The sequence below is a fragment of the Tamandua tetradactyla genome, chromosome 8 (assembly GCF_023851605.1).
Source record: "Tamandua tetradactyla isolate mTamTet1 chromosome 8, mTamTet1.pri, whole genome shotgun sequence".
In the NCBI taxonomy this organism is placed as follows: Eukaryota; Metazoa; Chordata; class Mammalia; order Pilosa; family Myrmecophagidae; genus Tamandua; species Tamandua tetradactyla.
This window is the reverse complement of record NC_135334.1, coordinates 119,849,089-119,875,669: the sequence shown is the minus strand read 5'-3', so window position 1 is coordinate 119,875,669 and position 26,581 is coordinate 119,849,089. Positions and strand designations below refer to the sequence as shown.

The following is a 26,581-nucleotide window of genomic DNA, read 5'->3' as shown; positions in this document are numbered from 1 at the left end:
TGGCCTTTGATGAGATTATCTCGAGGATGTGGTTTGCCCAATTGTGGCTGTGGCCTTTGGTTAGACGGGGCTGCCCATTTAGGGTGGGTCTTAATTAGTTCACTAGAGTCCTTTAAAAGGGGAAACATTTTTGGAGAGTTCAGATGCAGATGCAGACACTTGGAGAACAGTTGCTTCAGAGCTGAGCTGACAGAGACACAGAAGTTTGGAGATGCTTGGAGTGTGACAGAGCAGATGCCTAGACAGGCAGAGCCCAGGAGGCGTCACCATGTGCCTTCCTATGAGATGCTAATCAGGTGAGAACCCAGAATTGCGTCCCAGAGGAGGTAAGTGAAGGCCTACAGACGGTTAGAGGGGAAACCACTGGCACCAGAAGCTGGAAGCAGCAGAACTGGGAACAAAGACCAGTAGACCCCAGCCATGTGCCTTCCCAGATTGCCCTTCCTTGAGCCAAGGTAACTTTTCCTGGATGCCTTAGTTAGGACATATCTATGGTCTTAGAACTGTAAACTTGTAACTTATTAAATTCCCTTTATAAAAGTGGTTCCATTTCTGGTATTTTGCATCCTGGCAGCTTAACAAACTAATACAGTGCACTAAGCACTACTCTAGTTGCTTGAGATTATTAGTGAACAAAAATCTTTACCCTGTGGCATTTTAACTACATTCTAGGAGGGGATGCATCTAGCCATCCTTGGTGCTACTTTAGAAAGACTTTTTAGAAAAGGCTGGTAGTCAAATTAAGAAGTCCCAACTTTCTTTACATAGTAACTTGCAGATGGAAATTATTTATTTCATAATGATCTGGCAATTATCTGATGATTCATTTTATACAAAGAACCAAATCCTTCTTTCAGAAGGTTGTATTAGCTTAAATAAATCCAAAACAGAACTATAAAGAATAAAAGATACTTGCCAAATCATCTCAAGACTGAATCGCTTGAAAGCAGAATATATTTTCATGGTCTGACACACTGCTTGGCACATAAGAGGCTATCAGTAATTTAGTGGATTGCCAACAAACGGAAATTATCAAAATTATAACACATCACGACAAAACAAAATTACAAAATGAAATTTATTTCAAAAGCATAAGGGAACATTTACATTTCAACAAGGTGATAAACAGGTGTCTTGCTAAAGAAAAAACTGCTTGGCATGAAGTTTTTCATTCAGATTTTTGAAGAAAAATAACCTACATTGTATAGTATTGCCTTAAGAAAGGGAAAGGGGAACAGCGAGGTGGTAAGGGAAGGAACAGTCAACTCAATAATAAAGTCACTCAACTTTGAGTTTACAAATATACTTAAAAAAAAAAAGGCAGGAAATTTACACTTAATGTTGAAATTTTTCATAGCTGTAATTCCAATAAAGTAACTTGAAATGGCATAAGGCCACAAGCTGATCTGCCTCTGAGGCCCAGACTAGCCGGTCACAGTTTTCAAATGGCAATTCCATGTTCCTATGTCTGCTCAGATTCCAAGGAGCTTAGGTTCAGCTCATAGTCTTTTGGAATGTTTAGAGATTATTGCCACCACTCCATACTCAAGCTGACCAACTTCTTTTGCTCACTTGTATCTAAACAAATTTTCCCCCTATAAACATGTGCTAGTAATTCTACCAAAGGGGTTTTTGCTTTTTCTCCAATGTAGAAATAACTGAGGACACAATAATAAACAACGAAGACACCTGCAACGGAAACGAACTGTTCTTCAAAAAATAAATCAAACTACTAAAAAATGTCTTTCAGGCATTTGATTTGAATAGCAAACTTTGGGGAGGAAAGATTAACTGTTGAACAAAAATATATGAAACATTCAAATGCAGAGCAAAGGGCCTATGCTACTAAAAATGCCCATGACATTAAACACTCCACAACCCCCCCATCTGTTATTTTAACCTAAAGATTCTACTGGCTAACTTATACAATAATTTTGATTAATAACCTGAGAAGTTAAAATCTTGAAAGTGGCAAAAACAAACCAAGAGAGCATCCCTTATCACTACACTGTGTTATCAAGTCACTTTTCCTGGATAGCCCTGGTTATTAAATCCCCAAATTCTAAATTATACTATCTCATCCTGTAGAAACCTATATGTACATCAGATTCAATATTTTGGCTGTATTTCACCAATAGGGATTTCCAAATTTATCTTTGAAAATGCAGCCTGTGTTTATTTTTAAATAACAATAATCATGTAAGTGCAACTGACTCAAAACCCCTCACTACTGGGGGGGAAAACCAAGATAACAAGTCAGTAATAGATTCCGCCCCAAAAGGATGATGACCATGTCAAGGACACCCATTCCTGGAATTTTAAAAAATGATTTATGTCATATAGTCAAGTTTCATAGCATGCATATATATAGATATATCTATATATACACATATGTATGCTTATGTATGTATGTATATTATACATACACATTTCTATTCAGAATAGTAAGATCCATACTCAAAAGTTTACATCACAATATATGGAGAAGAGTTATGTGAGCAGTGCAAAGTAACTTCCTTCTTAAAAATGTAATGTCATTTCTACATTTTAAGAAAGCTAATAATTATTTTTGCTTTTATGATCCTAGGTAGGATGCTGCAACACTGACTAGCAGCTTTACTAAAAAACAACAAAAATAAGATTGGCCATTACTCTTCTCCATATACTGGGGGGGAAAATAAGACAGAAGGGAGAGGGAAATCAATAACCTTTCAAAACTGATGATCTTTATCAGTTATCAGAAAGACTGAATTTCATTACATTTTATATTTGAACAGCTCTCAATAACAAATTATCAAAATGTTTAAAGGAGAAGAATTCGCAATGTGATGTCTGAATGGTGATATTGCAAAAACAAGTCAAGATTGTTGACAAAGCATCCAAAAATATTGTTGTGGTTTCACCTTGGACACAACCATGGTCTGTTACAAAAGTAGATCATACATACAAAGGTATAAAGAACATTAAGTTTTTAGCTGAAGGCAGCAGTCATTTTAAAGGGACATCCCCGGCAATCCAATGAGTAGTAGAGTGTAAGTATATTAAGCTCATGACAATGCTGAAGAATGCGATGTCTTATTCAGTAGAGTCTTCCCCGACTACGATTTCCTCGTGCTCCCCAACTTCGGCCACCTCTACTTCCCCTGAAGGCTCCTCTCTGCTCTACGAAAAAGCGAATAAGGGTTTAGGTCTTGCTAGGGACTTCATGGTACAGCAAATACAGAAGAAATGTAGCTTGTGGCTCTGAATATAACAGGAGACCCTATAAAATCAGAAGTGGTATTGTGCGAGTCTTCCTACAAATTGATTCTGTTCATAAAACCAGAACAACATATACTCCAAAGTACATAAGGCAAGGTGCCATACATTCATGATAGGCGCTTAATTAAATGTATCCCATTAACAAAGTTGTTTTAAGGTGACAATGTTATAACTCCAACACTATTTAATTCTGTATTTTGGTGCCTACCATACTACCAAAGATAATTAATGCAACAAAAAAATTGCTATACTTAATATAAAATTAACAGAAAAACCACTGACTTTGAAAAATTAATGCCTCATATGCAAAATATCACAGAACATTAATGATCAATTTTGAAGAATTAGGCTACACAGAGAAATGGATCTTTCAGATGCAATAAGTAGGCAATTTTCAGTGCTTTATCAGCTATGGGAGCTGACTCAAAGTAAATCAAGCCTGAGTTAGAATACTCAAGAGTGTTGCCAAAATGTGTTATGTGTACATGCAGTGTGAGGATTACTGCTGTTAATTAAGCGTATCTTTTGCTGAAAAATCAAGTCACTTATATCACACAATAGAATAAAAGTCTCTGGTCCATTGGTCAGTCTCTTTTATAACCCCAGAGAAATATTCCTCAAAGGAGTCTTTCCAGTGAAGAAAGCTGATTGACGTTATCACCCAAGCTGTACTTTTCATCATTTGTAAATGAATTAGGAATCTCAAACTCCTAATTCCAGATATCAAATTTCTTCATTGAACTTTCAAACTTCTATACTGTAGTGAATCTTGTCGACAGCAATAAAATGAGTTTGGTCTTGCCATTTTTAATTCATAATACTAAAAGCTTGAAAAAATATTAAGTCAACTTTGTAACCCTTTTTTTAAGTTGGTTATTTTGGCTAAAAATACAGTCACCTTCTTTGAGTGATGTTTTGATGTCTTTTTTTTCTCCAGAAGGAACTATAAATCAAGTCAATACTAACTAGGGCTTTCCCCAGATTGGCCAACACCTGTGTAATATAATGGGCTCTGATTCAAAGTCACCTCATGTCAGGACACATTTCTCTAAGTTGATTAGTATGCAAGCCATTATAAAATTAAATTATGTTTATTACTTCAGTGAACACACTGAGAAAAAGAGAAGTACTGTCTCTGAGGGAAAGATGCTCTCAGTAATCAAAGGACTGACTGTAGGGACATTCAGGGAATGCATTTTTTTTGGGACCTTATTTCTGCATTTCTGACTAGAGCTGGCTCCATCTATGTGCATGCTATACTTTTTCCTAATTAGTACCATATTCATGTTAAAAATCTTCATTTTCCATTTTTCAACTAATTTAATTCAATATACCTAACAAATTAAAATCTTCATAGATACCATTTTTAGCTATAAAGTAACAGACTACTAAAATTTCAACTGATTCTTACGTGAAGTACTGGGTTAATCTCAATTGTTCAGCAATGTTAATGAATATATGAAGAACACTGTATGGAGATACTTGTTACAGTCATCTCTTCTATAATGGCCATTTCTTTTTCGATATCTGATGCAGTACCTCTATGGGGAGATTACCAAATTATTTTATTTTTGAAGGGCTTTATTTTGAGGAACTGTTCAATCATTTTGATGATTTTATCAATGGCTTCAGGCTTATATTACTAACTTTTATTTTTTTAGGTGCATAGTCCTGGAATCGAACCTGGGTGTCCTGCATGGAAGGCGAGCATTCTACCACCGAACCATCCGTGCACCCAATGTTACTAACTTTTTTAAAAACTACTGCTCCTAGTAAAAATTTCACTTTAAAAATTATTCTATATTCTAAAAGATAAAAGCTGAAGGACATATCATAAGGCATACAGTGTCTGGTACCTCTGTGTTACTGGGGAACATCTTGGGAAAAGAACTAAATATAGATATGTGTTCATAAATAATTTGACAAAATGCAGTGGAAATATGAACTAATTTGTGGGAACCAATACCATGTCTGTGTTACCAAATGGCAAAGTCAATGATTGGTAAAGTGATAAACTTGGTTAAGGAAAAAAAGAAAAAAAAAAGCCTAGTTATATATGCCTGAATGGACTCAAATAACAATCACACGTTCTGTCTCTGTCTCTGTGGTGAATAAGTTTGGGCTCACAACACTAATATAATCTACTCTCACTGAAGTAGACCTATTTACTTTAATAGGACTGTAATACTAAGACCACTTGTTTCTCTAAGAATACAAAACATTTCTCCCTTCCAATTTTGGAGCAAAACTGACATCCTAGAAAAAAATGCAAACGTGCTTCTCCCTCCTTCCTGATTCACTGTCAGTTCCCTGAAGAGCATCTGTACCCCAGCTGAGAAGCAGGACCTTAATAAAAGGACATTAAACAAAAAAGTGGGAAAAAAAAGAAGTACATTAAGTCTACCAAGTCTCATTTATGATACTGAGAACTATTTTCAATTGGAGGACTGAAAGACTCAAGAAAACCCTTCAAATTGTTAGTGAGAACTCCTGTAACCTGATCACACTAAAACTTCCAAATGTAAAAACTAACAGAAATCTTGCTCCTACTTTCCAGTATGAATCAGTTGGTTCACAGACTTCAAATTGCTTTGCAACTTGATTTATGACAGGCATCCCAATTACAGGGTTGACTCCTATAAAAATATTAAAGTAGTTATATCAGACATAAAAGACAAATAATTATCAGGCAATCTGTTTTGCCCCTCTGTTCCGTTGAAGAACATGGAATAGCTTAAGTTGTAAGTGACTTCTTGACTTTGGTCTTGAGTAAAACATATGCTTATATTTTTCACATTGATAAATTATTTTAAAACATGTTAATACAATTTAAAGCTTTGTATTTTTCACATCTCTTTTCTACATGCCTTATATCACCCGACTCTCAGTATCACAGAAGGTAGAATCCTCATGGAAACTCAGAGTAACTGACTGCCCAAGTGAAAAGGAATACAGTTCTCTTGTTTATTGCCACACCTCTGGATTACTTTCATTTCAGTCACATTCTCCTACTGAGATAATAGCTGATTTTAAGAATGGTACTGCTGGACATATTAAATCATACAACTCACAGAGGACAACATTTGGTGCAATGAAGTAACATACACTCCTTTCCATTTACAAAATGCTTACATAAATATTCTTCATTAATGCTTATATGAACCTTGTTATAATTGCCTTTTTTCAGATAAGAAAAAAGAGGCTCAGATATATACATTTACATATTATAGAATTGAGAGTCAGTATTTTTCCTACTCACTAAGTAGTCTGGAGTTAGAGGATTCATCTGACAATCTAAAACTGTACTTCGGAACTCATTTGCTAAGACATTAGAGGAATTCAGCTGTAGTAGGAGGACTTAATGTTAAAATTTTCTCACCTTGGAAATAGAATTATAGAGTATATCTGGTTCAGAATGTACTCTGAATAAATACTTCAGAATTAATGTTGATTGGTAATCAAGAATAACCACAAGATGTCTGGTTGCGAGTATTATAAAACTTTGTCTTCCTAAGCAAGATAAGGAGCTGAGTTAGTAACATTTTTGTTCATCCTTTAAAAGGATCTATAAGGAAATAAGCCAGTGAGAGACAAACTTCACTTCTGATTGAACGGCCTTGGGACATGAGCCAGTGGGAAGCTCTCTAATGGCTAAAGGGGAACAGGAGGCATTGACAGGATTACATTCTGGACCAAGGGAAAAAGACTGTAGTGGAACACATCCACCTTGTCAGGAGATGTTTTAACATCTGTTCCCACTTCTATAACTTCTCCTTTTGAACTAGCTTACAGAAGATGGAAGGACCAGCAACAGGCCAGTCAAGGTCCAAGAAGAAATTATTAATAACACATCTGCAGGAAGCCTTATCTATCCCTGAGGGAGAATATGCAGAATTTTAAGAATATCTTGCCTTAAAGCTAGAACTGGGAAAACAAGGATGGATGGTACATGCACCAACGTCCTCTCTTTCTACTGGGTTCAATGAATCCAAGAGACATGTTTTCTTAGTGGTTAGTGTTATGCACAGTTCAGTGAGTCCACAAGAATGGGTTAGAGAGGAGATAAGCTGTTTCCCAAACAGTCCTGATTTCCCAAGCTAATTTAGAAAGGCCATCTGAAAGAGCTATGATACAATATATAGTCAATAATTAAAATCAAGTACAACACAATATCTGCCTAATCTGTCATACTGCTTGTACCCAAACGGAAACGCTCACCATAATTAAAGTTGCCCAAATTGCTGCTGTATTTCCCACTAGGAGGATTATAAATTTGCCTGGCGTCCCTTTTTGGTCCTGCTGGCGATTTCTTGGGTGGTGAACCTGAAGTTGCATCCTCGCTGGCTCTCTTTTGCCTATAATGGTAGGAAGAATATTAATAGAACACTTTCTATTATAGCAGAGATCATAATGCATTTATAATTTAGCAAGTCAACTATTAAAAATGCACTAACGTTGACAGTTACAGTGGGAAAAAAAAAGGAAATAACATTCTTATGCCATCAAATTAGCTGTGGCTTGGTTATGCAGACAATGTTAAAGGGCATTTATAATACCTTAAAATAAGCTAAAATATGTAGCTGCATAGACTATATACTAGCAATTCATTTTATAAAGCTTGTCAGAAAAAGTCTTGTTATGCCACAGGAATACAAACAAGCCTGAAAACTTAAGATCTGTATTCTATTAGTTTATTTAATAAACACTGGAGTTAGATTTTGTATTTTAATACCTTTAAGAATCACTTAATGATTTATACACTTAATTCATAATAATTTATACTTAATAATTTATACATTTTCTGTAGTAACAGTAACACCCAAATTTAGATTTTCTTACTTATAAATCATTAAGAATGAAAAGATTCAAATCTCTTTGAAATATACCTACCCGATCTCAACTTTCTGTACAGGTTTCCAGGATAATGTTACTGTGCTCTTGTAAGAAGGAGGAATGTGGAAGAGATCCTGAGAAGACAGAGTTCATGAAAGATTTCTAATGCACCTAATGGTAGGAGGGTGTAGTGGTAAGGGTGGTAAACAGGGAGAGATAACCTTAAAGATTAAGTTTACAAGGGAAACTTCAATTATTATTCTTGTTTTTGAGCTGGTGACTAAGGACCTAAAACTGCAACAACAACAACAAACCTAAAGACAGACAATTTTGCTTAAAAATTACACCCATTGCCTCATTAACATCATTTTGTGGCTCATTTAAGAAATGACAGCTAAGTGTGTTTCTAAATGACATTTCAAGTTTCAGGATAAAATATCAGTATTTATCAACCTTAAGCCAACAAATAAGTACTTTCTTTTGTACAAGGTGCACCAAGATGCTTTAGGGAATATACAATGGTGTATTTTGCATTTTCTTTTGCACTCAGATTTTTAAGTGTCTGAAAATTAGAACAAAACTAAAGGTCTGGATAATCTTTTAAAAAAATTCTCAAATATGTTGTCAATAAGGGAAAAACCCAGAAGACTTAAATAAATACCTAATGATAAATATGTGGTAGGAATTCAAGTGCTTGAATTTAAATCTTAAAATAATCAAGAACTGAAATAGTCTAGATTCATGTCTTCAAGTTTATGAATGGATTCCAAAACATATTTTAGTATTTTAACTACCAGTTCTTACCACCTCTACCCTAATGTTTACATACAGATAAAATTTGATAGGAGTAAACTGAATTTTTTCCACAGTTAAAATGAATGTACTAAAAGAAATCACCTCTTACTATATAAAACCAAAGTCCAGTATACCTGATAAATGCCAGGGAATTAGCCAATACAAAGCTCTTTGATCAAAAATGCTTGTGAGGTTTCTATCTGTACTGATTTAGCATACAATGAAGCTACTGAGACAGAGAACACAGGAAGAGGGAAGGGCAAGACTTCAGTTTTAAACATGCTGAATCTCAGATGACAATGGGAAACTGGGTTATGGTTTGGGGATTCATTAAAATTGAAGGAAAGGGAAATCATGGAATTAGATGAGTTTGCCTTGGTAGAAACTAAAGACTACAAAGAATGCCAAGGGTGGACCAAAGCACATCAGTTTTTCCTGTGATCTTCAAAGAACTGATCATGTCACATACTATCTCATTTAGAAAATATTTCATGATATTCTGGCAAGTCACTCTAAATATATATATATATATATATATATATTGTTTAGTGACCCTATTCATCACTTTTCCCCATACACCTTCCTACTATAGTAATCTTTAGATCACTTGTGGTTTCCTAAACAGGAAACTGGCTCATCTCCATTCAGTGGGTCACAGTATTTGCTAAACTTAAAATGTTCTTTCTTCACTTTTCCACTTGGCAATAAGTGGAAAACATCCCTCAATGTCCAATGCACTGTTGCTTTCTCTGAAAAGCTTCCCTGTTTTTTCCTGGTAAGAGTAATTCCATAGAATTTTGACCAGGTTAGCTTTAAGGTCTCAATTTTTTACTATTAGGCTTCGGACTCTGGGGGCTACAAATAATTTTTTTTCTCTCATCAGGCTACAATACTGTTAATTTATAGTAACAAAAATACTGTATAATTTTTTATTTTTTATTTTTATTTTTAGCTCTCTCAGGTTGTTAGTTTTGTGTTTAGGTGAGTAGATATTGTAGAGGATAAATAGAACTGAATGGCAATTAAGGCTTAAAAGAAAGGTATCTGCTAGCCTATAGGACAGAAAACTCTCAATTTATTGCATAGACAAGTTAACAGAAAAGACCAGAGGAAGACATTTCTGGTGCAACAATGGCTACATAAGCTAGTCCATTCTTAGTTTAAAGGTATCTACTCCAAAGGTTTGTGCCAGAGAAAATCTGAAGGCTTCCCTAGTTAAGTAGTATTTTCTGTGGTAACTTTTAAATAAAACAATGTATGACTTCATTATAGCTACAGAAATCTCAATGCATATTATAAAATTGTAAAAGACCAACCATCAGGAGTATAATGGCATCTCCCCTTAAGCAGTACCATCACAGATGTAAAAACACCTAGAAAACCTCTTTCTAGTGAACTGGGAAGGTTGGGTAAGAAAAGAAGACGTACCTTGATTAAAACATTGATATTGTTAGTTATTTTCAATGCAACAACTTTAATTTTATTCTGCAAAGGAAATACAAAATTAAATTAAAAGCCAATAATTTTTTATGATGCATACTCCATTCTAATATAGGACTAGAGTAACTACTTACCTTTTGAAGTAATTTCTGTAGTTGGAAAATTATTTGGTCTATATAGATAATGCTTATTCCTATTTTCTGACAATAAAGAAGTCTAGACATGGCAGAAAAAGCAAATCTTTCTGTTTTCTTGACACATTAAAGTATTATCTACAATTTATCTGAAACATGGATAAGGGCTAGGTCATATACACAAAGGAGTTGTTTTAAAAATCAGTTTCAGTTATAGGAAGACAATGAAAACTTGAAATATTTCATTAGGACTGGAATGAACACTGATTTAAGTAAGTTAAGGTCAGGGAAAACAAAACTCCCTAGGCAAATAGATAGTTTGGTAGGGAATTGGCAGTTTAATCTTTTTATCTACAGTAAATTAATATTTGGGTTTCAATACGGTGAATAAAAATGTCACACCATTAATCAAATATTTAAACGAAATGTGCTACTAATGAGACTTGTGAAAAGTTCCTATGTATCATCTAAGTCTGGTAACAAACACTGCTCAAAAACACTAGAAACACTCAAGACATTTCAAATGATTTTTAAAAAAGTTTCCTACACAACTTAGCAAATAACAAAATATGGAGACAATTCTGTAACATCACAGTACATCTTCAACACAGACTTGAATCATCAGTTCAAATGAAGTCAAACCTCACATTTCAATACATGAATTCACAGACATTATTATTCATATTTATAACTTGTAATAAATGGTGGCTATTATAAAAATTTTCTAAGAAAGTATGAACTGGTATTCTTACCTCTTCTGTTTTTAAGGCCTCGCCCGTTTTCCCCTGGAGAGCCAAGCGTAGTTGTCTGATATAAACTTGTAGACCCCGTGCAAAGTACTGCAGCCTAAATGAAGAAATGGTTTGTTAATAGCAGATCATCACTTTAACTTTTTTTTCTTCTCGTATGCTGTATGCTGGGGTTCACATTTCATTCTTTCTCCATGTGACTATCCCATTATTGCAGCACCATCTGCTGAATTTTTTTTCTTTTTTGTAAGTGCACAGGCCAGGAATTGAACCTGGGTCTCCCACACAGCAGGAGAGAACTACCATTCAATGACCTTTGCACTACCCCTAACTTTTGTTTTTTAACCCAATCTTCTGCTATAAGAAAATGCTCCTACATGCAGAAGAAATGGCTACATATCCAAGAGATTAGAGTGATTTCTTATGTTGCTTACTTCTGATCAAGTGTTTTGCCAAGTATTAAATCTCTGCTTTGCCAAAATATATCAGTGACAGGTGATACAGTGGATAGAGCATTTCAAAATTTGACATGAATTTGCCAACAGAATGACTCACAGACATAGCCATGAAAACTAACACTGATCTCTGCAGTGCTGCTCCTCCAGTAACTAATAAGACATGAATAATAATAGCAGCCACTTTTCACTGAGTACCCACCATGTGCCAGGCATTGTGCTAAAAGCTTTATTTTACATTGCCTCATTTAACTCTTGAGAAGCTATGAAGGAGGATACTATTACCATTCCAGTTTAAAGGCAGAGAAAAATTGGGGTTTAGTTAGGGGGCCTGCCCATGATATAAATAAACCTAGTGGGGAGAATCAGATACCATTTTTGAAAAGTTCATTCTCTCCCTGATTAGTAATGCCATATCCGTCATCATGTTTACACATATGACTGTTTTCTGAAGTCCCAATTCCATTCCACTGATCTCATTTTTTGTCTCTGTCATACTGATTATTTTGGACTCTGATCTTTCATGAAAATGGTTTGCTCTTCTCTATTTATTTGTTGTTTTAAAAATATCCTTCAACTTGCCTAGCCATGCCAGAGACCCGGGTTCAATTCCTGGTGCCTGCCCATGCAAAAAAAACAAAAAAAAACACAAACAAAAAACCTCCAATATTTGTATATTCTTCATAGAAACCTTGCTGATCTTGTCTTTATCTTGATTCTTAAGATTTTAGTTATTGTGAGCAGGATTTGTTTTATTGCAGTTGTTATTGCTGATAACATAGGAATGCTATTGATTTTTCCATGCTTTTTTTGGGGGCATGGGCAGGCTCTGGGAATCGAAGCCGGGTCTCTGGCATGGCAGGTGAAAATTGTGCCACTGAGTCACTGTTGCACTGCCCTCTATGCTCATTTTATATTTAACAACGTTGCTCAACTTTTTTTTTAGTTATAATACTTTATCTGTAGGTTGTCTTGGATTTGACAGTCACATCCTCTGAAATAAGGACAGTTTTAGTTCTTCCTAATTACTACATCATACATGATACAATGTTTCAGTGGGTTTAATAGATTTCCTAATGTTGATTTTAGTTTGTTAATATTTAGGATACTATTATCTATGTTCAAGTGAGATTGACCTACATATATTTTTTGTTAATTCTCCTTATTTGGTTTTGGTATCATTATTTTATTAGCCTTTCAAAATAAGATTATTTCCCCCATTTTTAGTGTTCTCTTCTGTGAAAGAGTCTGTTTAAGATGGGGTTATTTAGTTCCTATCTGTTCCTTACAAGTTTTATAAAAATGTTCTGTTGAGTCATCTGGGCCTCGTGTCTTTTGAAGCAGAATTCTTTTGATTATCAATTTACCATCTTTAATTGTTTCTATTACCTTTTTTAAGGGTTTAAAATTTTTTTCCTGAATCAGTTTTTTAAAATTTGCTTTTATATTTTCAAAGTTAAAAAAATATATATTTGGTCAAAAGCTGCTAAGGTTTTGCAAGTTAAGCAATGTCTATTGTATTTGAAATTATAGTCCTTTTTAATTCCAAAATAAAAAAGGCTTTTACTTTTTTTCTTGATCAGTTTCACCTATTAAAATATTTTTTCCAAACCAGCATCTTTTTCCCCCTACTTTGTACTTTTCATCTGTATTCTTTAATTCTATGGCATTTAGATTTATTCTTTTGTTCCTCTTATTTTCAAACTTCCCTGTTTTTTAAATTAAGTTAATTAAAACTATGTCTGTACCTTTCAATTACCACTTCATTTGCACCCCCTGAATTTTGCTATGTGGTATTTTCATTGTAGTTCAATTCTAAATATTCTGTATATGTTTTTTTATTTCCTCTGAGGTTCTTAGGAATATATGTAAAGTTAAAACATACATATATTTACATGTCGCTATCTCTTATTTGTTGATTTTCATATTTAATTGCATTATGGTCAGACATTGTGCTTGATATGCTTCTGAGAGTTTGAAATGGGCTAAGAGTTCCTTTGGGGCATACCCACGGACTGCTAATTTTTGTACGTTTCATGTGTACTTGTAAAGACATTATATTTTTTATTTCTTGGGAGTAAGTAGTGTTCTAACTGTATTTACTCCAGATCCTACTAAATTTTGTCTGTTTGATTTTAAGTGTTTTTTCTTGCAACTCTCAGTAACTTTATCTATTTTAGAGCCCTACTGTTAAGTGCATCAGTCTGTGATCATTACAGTATCTTGACTGATTGCTCCTTTTATTATTATTCACTATCCCTCTTTGTTCCTGAATTCTTAAACCTTAAATTCAATTAAGTTTCTACATTTTATTAAAATATTAAGCCAGCTTTCTTTTGGCTGGTAGTTAGATGATACACTGTTTCCACATGCTTATTTTCAAACGTTCTTTTTTGGCTTTGTTCTAGATCTAACTCTTAGAAGCAGCATGTGGCTTTTTTCTTTTTTTTTAACCCAATCTGGAACTATTCTTTTCATCACTGGGTTATCTGTTAACACTTATATTTATTATCTATTTATTATGACTACTTGTCTATTAAGATCTAATTCACCATTTGTGGTTGAATTTTTCTGGATTGGTAGTTTTATTTTTTCCCCACCCTCACAGAGTTTATTTTTATTATTTTAGGGAAGAGCCACAAGATAACCGGAAGAAGACTTGGTTCAACTGCCAACAATGAGGCTGAAACTAGGTTCCTTCCTTCCTACCACTTTCCTAGTCTTGCAGCTTCTAAAGCCAAGACCCATAGGAGGATCTGTCAGTGTTTTCAAGGAACCTTTTGCTATAGGGCAAGATAGCAGAAATCTCTTGTAAAACAAAACAAAACAAAACCCAGGAAGCCTCAAAATAGCCACCATTTTTGCCAAGGATTGGACCACCATTACCTGATTTTGAAATCTTTGAGCTTTTCTGCATTCAGTTTGGCTGTTAAGAAATCTGGAAGTTTTCGGCCCAATTGGTGAAAGCTGTACAATAAACATTCCACATAACTGAACTGCAGTTTAGGTTCTTCATTACCAGCATTCTCTCCATTTTCTGCTTCTTCTGGAGGGAGAGGCATATACTCCTAAGAGACAAAAATACAGAGAGGTTTGCAAACTTAAGCTCTTTAAATACTCCCAATTATAAATACACACTTGTAATCATAGAGCATGCTTTTAAGACAAAATTACCAAGATTAAAAGCTTGAGTAAGATTTGTCTTATGCCTGCTGGATCAATGCTCTAGTTGGGCAACTTTCCATACTAACCTATGTTGCAGCTGCTCCTATACTGCCACTAATGACCATGAAGGTAGCTAACATTTATTAGACCCTCATACAGATCAGGGAAAATAAGTTTAGGTAACTTTCCAATGGTGGCAAAGTTTTAAGTTTAAGAGTCAGGACTCAATCTAATTTGACATCAAAAGCTGCTATTCTTAAGTACTGCACTATTTAGTATTAATTTTAGAAATCTTCCCTGAACATTTGTCTATACTGTTTAAGTACTGACATTATTTATATTCAAAGTTCTACCCAAAATGTCAGTATCAGCGTTACAACATTCCAGAAGATGATAGTTGAGGAATCAATTCAGGCTAAGGGCCTAATGATTATCCCTGCATGTAATGACTGTCAGTTATATATCACTGCTTACATCAAACTAGAAAATAATTAGTGATACTGATAATTATTTTATCAAATGGCCTATTTTCTCCTCCAATATGACTTAAATGACAGAGTTTATTTTCTGGTTGCTAAAGACACCTGGCCTTGAACAACTACCTGAATGAAAGGTCTAGAACAAATGTAAAGAACTTTCACAATGGTAACTTCAGTTTTTACTTTTTTTTTTTTGCATGGGCAGACACTGGGAACCCGGGTCTCCGGCACGGCAGGCAAAAAATTTGCCACTGAGCCACCGCTGCCCACCTAGTAATTTCAGTTTTGATACTATTTAGCACAAAGAAGAGTTGAAGCTCATTTCTTTTACACAGACATAAAAATATTTTCATAAGACTTACTACAAATCCTGTAGTGTACCTTATGCAAGCACCAACAACCAAAAATATGTCAAAGTTCAACTTTATTTGGGGGAAAAAAATAAATACCAAAAGCTGGCTCTATCACTTGGAAATTATTACCACCTTATCAGACTGTTGGGCTTTGAAATGACTATGCCACAAGCAACGAAAAAAGTTCTTACCAATAACTTATCAAAGAGTTTCCTTAAATTCGTTTCAAGCTTTTCCATGTCACCACAAAATGAACTCATCTCTGCCAACAATTTCAATACCTAGAACACATAATTCACTGATTATTATTATTATTATATCTTGAATGAGCAAGAGCTTTAAAATAAGAATGATTCTAGAAAACCATTTAAAACTTTATTTTCAATATTGCTTCTACAGAATTATATTTCAACGGGAAGAAAAATTCAAGAGATAAACCCTGTATTTTACAGTTGAGTAATCTGCAGATTAGAGATTATATGATTTGGCAATGTCACAATGTATGTGAATGGCAAGACAGACTCTAAAATCCTGATCTCATAATTCCCAATGTATCTGTGAGAAAGAGTAATGAAAAGAATACACATGACATTTTCTGCTAAAGGTAAATAACGGTTGTGCAATGGAAGACACTCAGGAAGAACTTCTGATAGCAAAGAATTATTCACTAACATTAAGGGTGGCTCTCATTTGCTATTAACTATAGTCCCTGGATACTAATTCAAAGTATTGGTAATTACTACTATTCTTAAAGTTTATCATTCCCAATCTGATGAGCCTAGCCCAGTAATTTGAAGCAAATTATGGTGTCAGTGCACAGTAAAACTCCTCTCTCCCAAAGTCTTATGAGGGAAATGGCACATACATGTCCATATTTCACTTAATTCAGCAATTATCATTAGATGCCTTTCAGGATCAGGCTCTGCACTATATCCTGGGGATACAGAGATGAATCAGTTAAATACGGGGCTTTATTTATTTTTAAAATAAATAAATGTAAAGTATTACAGATTCTGTGAAAAGACTGTATATGCATGGTACAGTAGAGACATAAAGAAAAGAGAATAATACTTCTATTGGAGTAGAAGGAATAAAGAATATTCTGTGTTATTCAAGTTTAAATCTGATTCCATCATTTATAGATAGGTATGGAAATCGTCCACGAATTAAACACTTCATTTAAAAATAGCCAGAAAGGTAGAGACTGACTGATGAAAACTTCAGGCAATGCTTTTGCATTGCAGTAAATCTTAACTGAATCCATAAAGCATTCCTATGCAATTCTCCTTGGCTAGGAGATCACTGGCTAGCCATTACCAGGCATTTAAATTACTCCCTAAGAAATTATATTAAAGTTAGTGGTTCACATTTTTGCAAAATCTGAGAAAGCTGTTTCAGTGCTAACCAGCAGAAATTTTCTCTCACCTCCAACTGTATATCGAGACCTTCCACTGGGGTAGTCAAGGAACTGAGGTTAGGGAGAACCTGCTCACAGAAGTAAGTCACAAACCTTGTGGAATGAACATTTTTCTGTAAAAATGCAAAGAATACTGAGTTGCAAGAAAAAAAAATAGTCTTTCAAATACAACAGTAGAAAGTGATTCAAGAAATGCTAACTGATCATTAGAGTATCCAGTACTTTGGCTACAAATACAACACAGTGCATACCCAGAAATGCCAGAAATAACCTCAGCAGGCAAAATATAGTCTATTACAAAGTTATCTGGAACACTGGGCTCTCTATATGTCTTTGAACTCTTCTGTACTCGCAGGTCAAATTTTGAGGAAATTTTGGGGTTGACTTTTCGGATTTCAAATTTCTCAAAAGAACAGATCTTTTAAACTGTTCTATAAACTAAGACATATACACCATAGAAGACTCACAGCCAGGGAAAAAAGAAAGCCAGAGATAAAGAACATTATTTTCCCAAAACAATCTGCTGGAAAATTTCAGAAAAAAATGTTAATCACTAAACCTAATACTGTAGAATGCAAAATCCCCATGCCTTTTAAAAAGTCTCTAAGCAAGATTTTAAAGAAATCTGTTGCTGTTTTGGGCTCCATCTACCTCACCCAAGTCCCCAAAAAGTAAATATTCACTTCATTGTGTTAAGAATACTTTCAATGGAAAGGTTGGAGTTGAATGCTCAACAGCAAATAGCTACAGAAATATCCATCCATCCATCCATCCGATAACAGAATAATCAAAATACCAGCTATGTAAAATGAACAGCTTACAGAGAAGAGGGGTACTGCCTGGCGAGTGCACTGTAAGAGCCTGTCCACGCAATCGGGATCTGAGGGATTGAAGGTTTGCTCCAAGTCAGCTTGTTCAGCCACCAACTCTACTAGCTGCTGTCTTCCACTCACTGTCTGTAAGCTTTTTAATCCAGATAGTATCTTCATAAACAGAACAAATTCTTCACCAGTTACATCTTCTAGGACCTGGAAAGAGACAACTTAGAATAAAAGATACTGTATTTACAGCCTGAATGGGAAAGACCATTACAGAGAAAGTATAGCAACGATATTTCAGTTACTAAAGAAAGCTTGATATTATGCTTCGGATATTTTGATGAAAAGCAAAACTTCCAGCGTCAATCAATTTAGCTTCAAAGTAAACCATGTATTCTCAACAGAGACAGTATATTGCCCCCAAGGGTGAAAAAGTTAGTTCTTGGAAAATTTCTTTTTATGTATAAAGCACAGATATACATATTGTACAAAAGCACCGATATATTTGTGGTATTGAAATTTCATGGGGAATTTCACAAAGATTTAGAAAAAATGTCTAACAAAGGTTCTTTAGGGGAATGACAATGGAAAGAAACTGTCTTAAACTGCTAAATCAGATTCAGTTTCCTATATTTAAATGTAGCCTCCCTCACATTAATATAGTAAATGTACACAAAATAGGAGATCATGCGAGTCTGAGCATAAACACACTTTATAATGAGTAAAAAGTTAATTGTGACACTCTTTTTAAAAGTTACTTAGCATCAGTAACTATGCTGTTTATTGGGAGTATAAATAAACATGGTCTCAAGCCATTGAACAGTTTATAGTTTCATGGGGTAGGATGAAAAAATAGGTCATTTCAAGGTGATGATATTTTTCATTTTGAAATGATTCAAAATACTATGGGAGACTATCCTAAGGTGGAGGAGGCGATTGGAAATCAGGGAAAAGTTTCCCGAAGGAACTGATTTGTACAGTCTTGAAGGATTTGTAAATTTTAAGGATAACACCACAAAGGATTTAACTGTAATTATATCCTTTAAATTAACACCATTACAGATGGTCAAAGTGCTAACACCACAAGGAAAGCTTGAAAAAGCTCTATGGTAATTCTAATGGAATATATCATTCTGTATATGAGACATGTACATCATTGATGAGTGCTGCAATTCCAAAAATGTCCTTTTCCTTCAGTAAAGTTCTATTAGATGGCAACTGAAAGCTTACCTTTTTGGATTCAGTTAGTATAAGCTCCTCTACTTCTTTTGTTAAGACTTCATCTGGTAAAGTCTTAAGTTTTGTTGAAAGGAACTTGATTGCTCGTTCTCTAACAATGTCCTCTCCTTGAAGTATTTGGCTAAACAAGCCTCCTAAAGTCCCTGTGAAACAAAAAGGTACATATAGCAAGTCAGTTCCATATTGTACGCAGAGTAATAGAATGACTAGAGTGAAAGGAAGTATTTCAGTTTAACTCAATTCACAATATTTCTTCTCAAATGAGTTTGTAAACAACCCAATACCACCAATATTGGTTAAAATTTATATGCCCCAACCAGAGCCTCTATGAGTTTCCTTTTTTTAGTCATCATTAATAATGAATAAAACCCAGAGTTTTGGGAAGAAGTTTAAAGTGGCAAAGGGAATTTCCCAATAGATTTCTAATGGAAAAGTGTTTTTTGAATTATTTCTGCTGTTTTTTTCAAGTTACAAATATCTTGAGTGAAGCAGATTTTTTTTCTTCAGAACACCTAGAATTTATATGAAACAGATCTCTGGGTGGACTCCAAACTTAAATCTTATAAAAAAATAAACCTACTAATATCTGACTTCTTTCTTAATTTTATCCTCAATGAATGCCAAGCTCCCCAATTCTTTAAGGCATCAAACACAATTCAGAATAAGAATTGGCCTTACCTCTTGCATCCATCTTAAATATACTTAGCAGGGCATTGTTCACCAAGTTGAATTCTGCAGAGTCATCTGAATAAAGAAAGTAGCACAATGTACAAAATGATTAAAAATATCATCTACTTCATTTTCAAAAATTCAACATAGTTTCTCAAAGATTACATTGAGAGGAGACTTATGACTAAAGCAATACTCTCAAGTACCAAGAAAACACATTTTCCTTTTAAGGAGACATCTGAACTGGCATACCTAGAAAACTTTTACGGTAAGATGGTACAATTCGAAACTAGAAAACTAGGGGCAAAATCTGATACATCAAACATTCCACAAAGAATGGAGTCATTATGCCTTTATAAACAGAATTATAATCAAAACAAAACAACATCAAGGAACCATATGATCAGTATATAAAGTTGGATTTCAAACTACTGAATGAATAAGGAATTTTTTTTTAAATACAAAAAAATCAAATAAACGCAAACATTCTTATTTTGCTCATTCCATTCTACATATATTGAATAAGGAATTTTAATCTATCAGAAACAGAAGATTCAACCAAAAAAAGGGCAGTACTAAGGACACAGAATTAATATTTCAGAGAGAAGTTATATTCAGTCAAAAAGGTAATAATAAAACTCCCTACCTGTCTGCAAAAGCTGTGTTAGTATGTCTGCCACTCGGGGAAGATTTTCTCCAGTAGCAAACTGAGGCAGCTCTTTAATTGCTTGACGTCGAATCTGGGCATGATTTAAAACAAAAGATTAACTGAATACTATCAATCACTTAAAAAAACAAAAAACCCAACTTCTTAAAATATAAGGGCACATGAGTCACAAAAATATAAAATACAAAATTTCCAGCAGTGAATATTTTTAGAAGAATTTAATTTAATATTTAAGTTTCAAGAATAAGTAAAACAAAATGTGGTAGAAAGAAAAGACAAATACACTCTGTGACTGGAGTAGATAGATTTGAACTTCCAAACAATAGCAAATAAAACCACCAGGTTTTTACTACTACTACTACTTTAGGGCATATTGTACCATATCCCCTAAGAATGACTACTGTGGTGATGTTTATTTTAGAATTTTCAGTATTGACAAGTTAATGCAATTTTTATGAATATCTTTTATGTACTTAATTCTAACTGCTGATCTTGGCTTATTTAGTTGTATGTAAAAATGTACAGGGTTTATATCCAACAAATTCTGCATGAAATGTTGGTGATTCACTAATTTCATTTGAAAAGCCAGGTACTAAGAGTAGAAAATCCTTAGAAACCTTAATTGGCAGCAAGACATGCTAACAGTTAATTGTGTTCCATGGAATTACAGTCTAAGAAAAACTATTCCTTCTTATTCTAGCATATATTACATAGACCAATTATTTTTCTGCCATGTGAAATATTTAGGGATGCTGAAATTATTTTATTATGTAATATTGTTAAGACTTTAAATAAATATCTAAGAAAGTGAAAATCAATTAAAAACTAACATTTGTCCTATTTGATATGCACAAGGTACAATAATCTATGAAAACAGATGTGAGTGACAAACCGTTTTAACAATGGCTAACAGATAAGCAAAACAAAGTATTTCACGATACTATACATTTTTCAGAATTGAAAGGCAATGAAAGCGCTAATGCAGTTTTTAAAATGTAGGTTATGAGCCTGGATATGGTTCCATGCCAGACCATATTGCAATATTTTACTGTGTACTGATATGATCAGTATTTCAAGTATATTAGCAACAAATAGAAAATATCTGCAAATGTTAAGAGAGAAAGCTTGCTGAAAAGCTTTCATCATAAACTTACAGACACATCTTCATCCTCACAGAGGTCTAATTGTGCATTGATAGCAGAATCAGCCAATTCAGGAAAATGCTTAAAGAATTTCGGAATAAACTGAGCGGCTAATCTTTTTTCCTTGGTACCACCTTTCACACCATCCAGTATCACCTGATAGGCATCTTTATGCTGAAAAAAGTATAAAACAGAGCAGAAACACAATTTTGATGGATGGCTAGGAAGCTAAGTAAAGGAATAAAGCAAACATTAAAATCTAACATTCATTAGACATTTTTCCAAATTTTATTAAATTTAAATTAATGAAAATTTTATACAGGCTAAGAAATAGGACTTATTTTTGGAGTTTTGCTTAAATTGGACACCTGTCAGCCTTCAGCCCCTTTTCTCCCCCATATACTTTTTTTGTGAGTTGGGAAAGGGAGGCCAACTCTAATTTTAAGTTGGAAAAAGCAAAAAGGTTTTGTAAATGTACCAATGTTTCTTCATTCTAGTAATTACTAACCTTAACATTTTGATTATTATACTTTAAATGGTAATGAATACCACATAATTCGCTAAGAATTATGTTACATTTACTTAAGAATAAAATTTCCATTTAGCATCCTGAAGAAAGTAGAAAGGACATATTCCTTAAATTAAGGAATTCCAAGGTTAGTAAGCACAGCTTTATTCTGTCTCATATTTTAGGATATGAAAACAAAACCATTCTATATAGTCAATCAGTGTTGAATGAAGGCAGATTCTGATATCACATGTTAACTTTTTATAAGAAAAATACTTTCTAATAAATTAGTCTCCTTTTTAACAAATCTCAGAAACTCTCAGATATATGTGAAAAGTCAACTAGTTCCCAATGCCCATTGCATACCTGCACTCGCTTCCAAACCAGAACTTGTATTAAATGACAATGATCAAGTTGGCAAACAGTAATACAGAGAGACTACACATACATCTTCTGTTTGGATATCTGGGTAAAACTTCTAATAACTGATAAAAACCTTAAAAGTTTAGAATAATGATACCAAATATGTATATAGCATGGTATTTACTCTGCATAAAGCACTATTCTAAGTGCTCTAGATATGTGAGCTCACTTAATGCCACCACCAAGAGGAGAACATCTAATTCAGGCATAAACATCCAATGAATTACAGAAAAGCAAAACTTTTATAATAATTTTTTACATTTTTATAATAATAATTATTATTTTCAGGGACATAGAAAATACTATATTAAGTGAAAAAATAAAGCAGGATGCGACATTACTTAGATATAGTATGATCTCAATTAAGGGCACCCTTTTTTATACTCGGAAAAAAGTGTTCTATGTATCAAAGTCAAAAGTCACAGAGCTTTTAAAGATGCAGATTTAATATAATTTGCATAATTACTAGACTATATTAAAGGTTCAGATACTGCTAGCCTAATCTATCTGGTTAGTCTTAAAACACAAATTCCAACAACAGATTAAATGACAACTCTTTCTGATATAATAAACATAACATCAACTCCCAAATAACAGACCTTTCTGTAATAAAGGTTAGCTTAGTCATGAAATGCAGTTACAAGATCAGTCTTCAGGAGCATGGGGTGCATGGGTAGCTCAGCCGTCGAATTCCCACCGTGTGGGAGACCCAGGTTCAATTCCCAGCCCACGCTCTCAAAAACAAAAAACAAAGCCAACAAATGGCGCTGCAATAATGGAATTCACATGGAAAAGAATGAAATGTGACCCCCACCACTCAGCATATACACACAAAAAGTTTATTATACACTTCTCACTGCAAAGGTTGAAAACATGGTTGACTTTTACCACTTTAAATTCCTGTGGTTTGCCTCACAGCTTCTAAAAAGACTTCATAAAATCAAAATCTTCAACAGTTCTGACATCCTTACTTGTTTCTAAGGTATCATAAATCCAATTTCCTTTAACTCAGACCTAAAGCTTCACTTGTAAAGTCTTTTGAAGAAACTCCTTATACCGTCTAAAATTAAATACTTCCTGAAACACCAACCCCCAATTTAAAAATCTGTAATCAAATAAAAGGTAATCATTTGCAACATTTATTGAAAGTCTTTTAGGGACTGAGTGATACCTATGTATATGCCTCATAATAATCCTAAAGTTGGGTATTACTACTATCATTATTACTCATATGAGAAAACTGAGCCGCAGAGAAGTGAAATGACTTGTCCAGGGAAACACAGCTAGCTTAGTTGCAGATCCAGGGCCTGAAAACAGTCCTACTGGACTCCAAAGTCAAGACATGGGTCTATTACCAAAAACTTCCTTAATTGCAGTCTTTTAAATTAGTGGTGTGTGTGTGTAAAAGTTCCCTTCTTCATTCACTAGAGATAATCCTGTGGGCTTTTTTTTTGGTATGTATACCTGTTCCTTCTTTCTACATATTTCTTCAACTATGAGGAAGAAACGTCTACGGAAGGACAAGGTATGGTGCAGGATTAAACCCTTGTCCTCAGGACTTTATAATTTAGTAAGGGATGGATCTGATCTGCTTGAAAGAAATTAGCTGATAAAACCTTGGAGGACATATAATCCTTATATATTCAGAAGGCGTTTGCTCTGAAAGGCATATTGACCAGAGTGGGGAAGGGGTGGTCTGCAGTGGCAGCAACCTGAGCAACTGCAGTACTCACCTCTCTGACACAGGCTGAAAATTAAAATAAAGGTTACAAGAAGTTCCTAATCAAGAAACACAAACATGGTCTCGTACAGGTACAAAACAGGGAAACCTACTAAGTTTTGATTGTAAAGCTCTTAAGATGAAAATCAGGTATTTGCTACACCAAGAACGAAAACACTTTTTCCTTTAAAAAAAGGTGAAAATGTGGTCCCTTTCATGTGTGTCAGTTTTTGCTTTTGTTAGCATTAAAATCTGCTGCAGTTTCGTGAGACCCATTATCTTTCTGGCATGCAGTTTAGGTGTATTCTCTAAAAAAGAACAAATATTACATAATAGTGCAGGATTAGTAGGGATCATGGTTTAGTCAGGCTTCATTTCTCCTAGAATTCACTGTCTGAGCCTGAGTAAAATCACTACCCTTCAGAAAGACAAGATCTTTCTGCCTCAGACAGTTGCTTGGTAGCTGTCATCACAGTGTCAGGAAGGACCTGATCCTCAATCATCTATAGGGACTCACACTTATATCATTAAAGATATCATTTTATATCATGATATCTTTATCATGATGATAAAGATATCATTTTATATCATATATAATGATATCACACTTATATCATTAAAGATGATATAAGAGGGGAATGCAAGCAACTCTCAATTTTCATAGTACATATAAATTCCAATTTGACTTTCCATCTGCCCTGACATACTCTAAGTTGGCAGCTGCCATTTAAACTCCAGCAGACTCTACTCCACTTGTATTAAAATGGGCTGGGGAAAGGGATGGCACTATGTGTATGGTTTCAAAATATTTCCCTAGAAGACTCCTCATATATCTCCTTGGCAGAGCACTATCTACAAACTGAGAATCATAGTTCTAGGCCCCTGCCTCGCCCCCATAACCAGCTGACGTGCAACACCCTATAACATCCATAAAAAACTGTACGTTTCTCACTGATAATGGCAAAATTCACTACTGAAAATGAAAATACGTAAGGAAGCAAAATTATCAGATATTTGAAACTGCCACACTCACAATTCTAGATACCTTCAGAGAGCTTCTACTTGAAATATACATACTTCAGAAAAGGGGATGGGAGGAGCAAAAACAGTTTTGCTAGTGTTAATCTGACACTTTCTACTCTTAAGAGATGGGTGAGCAAAAGTATTACATAAAGTTCAAAGCAAAGAAAAGATAGGGGTTTCTCAAACAATGATTAAGACTACCTAGAAAAGAGCATGAGTCCCCCCCAAAACACACACCCCCAACTACTAAACTTCTCAAGTTCAACGGACTCCAATACTTGATAATCCTAAGAAACAATGGTTTGTATGGTTAACTCAACACTGATGAAACTTAAATCTGAGACAAACACAGCAGAGAACTGTTCCCGGGCAACTCTATTTAAAGCTGCATTTCCCCCACCCGCTTCTGTACTGCTACTGCACGGCCGTTTGGTTTTCTTCACAGCACTTATCATTAGGATAAAAACACCTTGCTTATTTACCACTAGCCTTCCTACTAATTGCATATTCCCGAAAAGCACAGCTCTTTCTATCTTTTCTCTCTAGCGCCTGACACAGTCTCTGGTACAAGGTAGGAGCTCAAAATATGTACTGAATAAATGACATCACGGGCCTTCACCTTAAAGTCTGGACGAAAGGCCCCCTCTTCTGTTTTTCACAAACTATTTTCCTCTAAGCACTCTTCCTAAGTCAACAGTAAATTTTCGTCTCAAGAAAAGCATTTTAGACCTCTTGGAGAGAAGGCTCAATCTAGTCTTCGTGGGCCTGCGCACCGCCGAAAAGAGAGAGAAGGACTCAAGCGGGGCACAGCGGCCGAGACTCGAAAAGAGATTTAACCCGGCTGGGTCAGGAACGCCACGCCGAGAAAAGGCTGGCACGCGAGCCTGGGACCCGGCGAGCCGCGCTTTCCCTGTCAAAGCCAGAGCCGACGCTTCCAGACACGGACCCGTACCGGCGAGACACCGGGGTCGGCCGGCGGCCCCGGAGGGGCGAAGCGGCAGCTCCTGCCCGCGGAGTGCGGCAGGCAGCGCTTCCGAGAGGCCGCGGAGCGCCGGGGCCTGCAGGCCGCTCGGGGACTCACCTGGCCCACTTGCTCGGTGGCATCGGCCAGAATGCCATAGTTGCGGTAAAGCTCCTCCACCGTCGGCATGGTGAGCCGCAGGTCCACGGCCCGCTCCTGCTGTCCTCGTCGTCGCCGGCGCCGCCGCCGCCGCCTCGGAAGTTCTTCAAGCCCGCGACCCGCACTATTACGCCTTTAGCGGCCGCCAGTGCCGCCGCCAGTCACGACGCA

At 35.2% G+C, this 26,581-nt stretch overlaps 1 protein-coding gene and 1 long non-coding RNA gene across 6 annotated transcripts in view; one reads left to right on the top strand and one right to left on the bottom strand.

The window, feature by feature from the left end:
* Window positions 1-14,663, top strand: part of LOC143644888 (uncharacterized) — a 21,634-nt gene extending 6,971 nt beyond the window's left edge. For 2 of the 4 annotated variants that reach the window (XR_013156941.1, XR_013156940.1), the window contains exons 2-5: window positions 4,923-4,964; window positions 7,522-7,624; window positions 8,174-8,271; window positions 14,297-14,663. This is a non-coding gene — a long non-coding RNA (uncharacterized LOC143644888). The remainder of the gene's footprint in view (window positions 1-4,922; window positions 4,965-7,521; window positions 7,625-8,173; window positions 8,272-14,296) is intronic. The other 2 variants (XR_013156942.1, XR_013156939.1) reach the window with 1 other exon arrangement.
* API5 (apoptosis inhibitor 5) lies at window positions 1,061-26,581 on the bottom strand. Of its 2 annotated transcripts, none has more exons than XM_077114452.1 (14): window positions 26,372-26,581; window positions 21,629-21,790; window positions 20,454-20,547; window positions 19,817-19,882; window positions 19,130-19,281; window positions 17,903-18,109; window positions 17,090-17,194; window positions 15,856-15,945; window positions 14,554-14,735; window positions 11,216-11,309; window positions 10,318-10,374; window positions 8,152-8,228; window positions 7,480-7,616; window positions 1,061-3,162 (listed from the first exon to the last, which is right to left on the bottom strand). In XM_077114452.1, exons 1-14 carry the CDS (start codon window positions 26,438-26,440, stop codon window positions 3,080-3,082), a joined length of 1,575 nt encoding a protein of 524 aa, XP_076970567.1. In that variant the 5' UTR covers window positions 26,441-26,581; the 3' UTR covers window positions 1,061-3,079. The 2 variants fall into 2 exon arrangements, with proteins under 2 accessions (XP_076970567.1, XP_076970568.1); XM_077114453.1 differs by having other exon boundaries at window positions 1,061-3,157.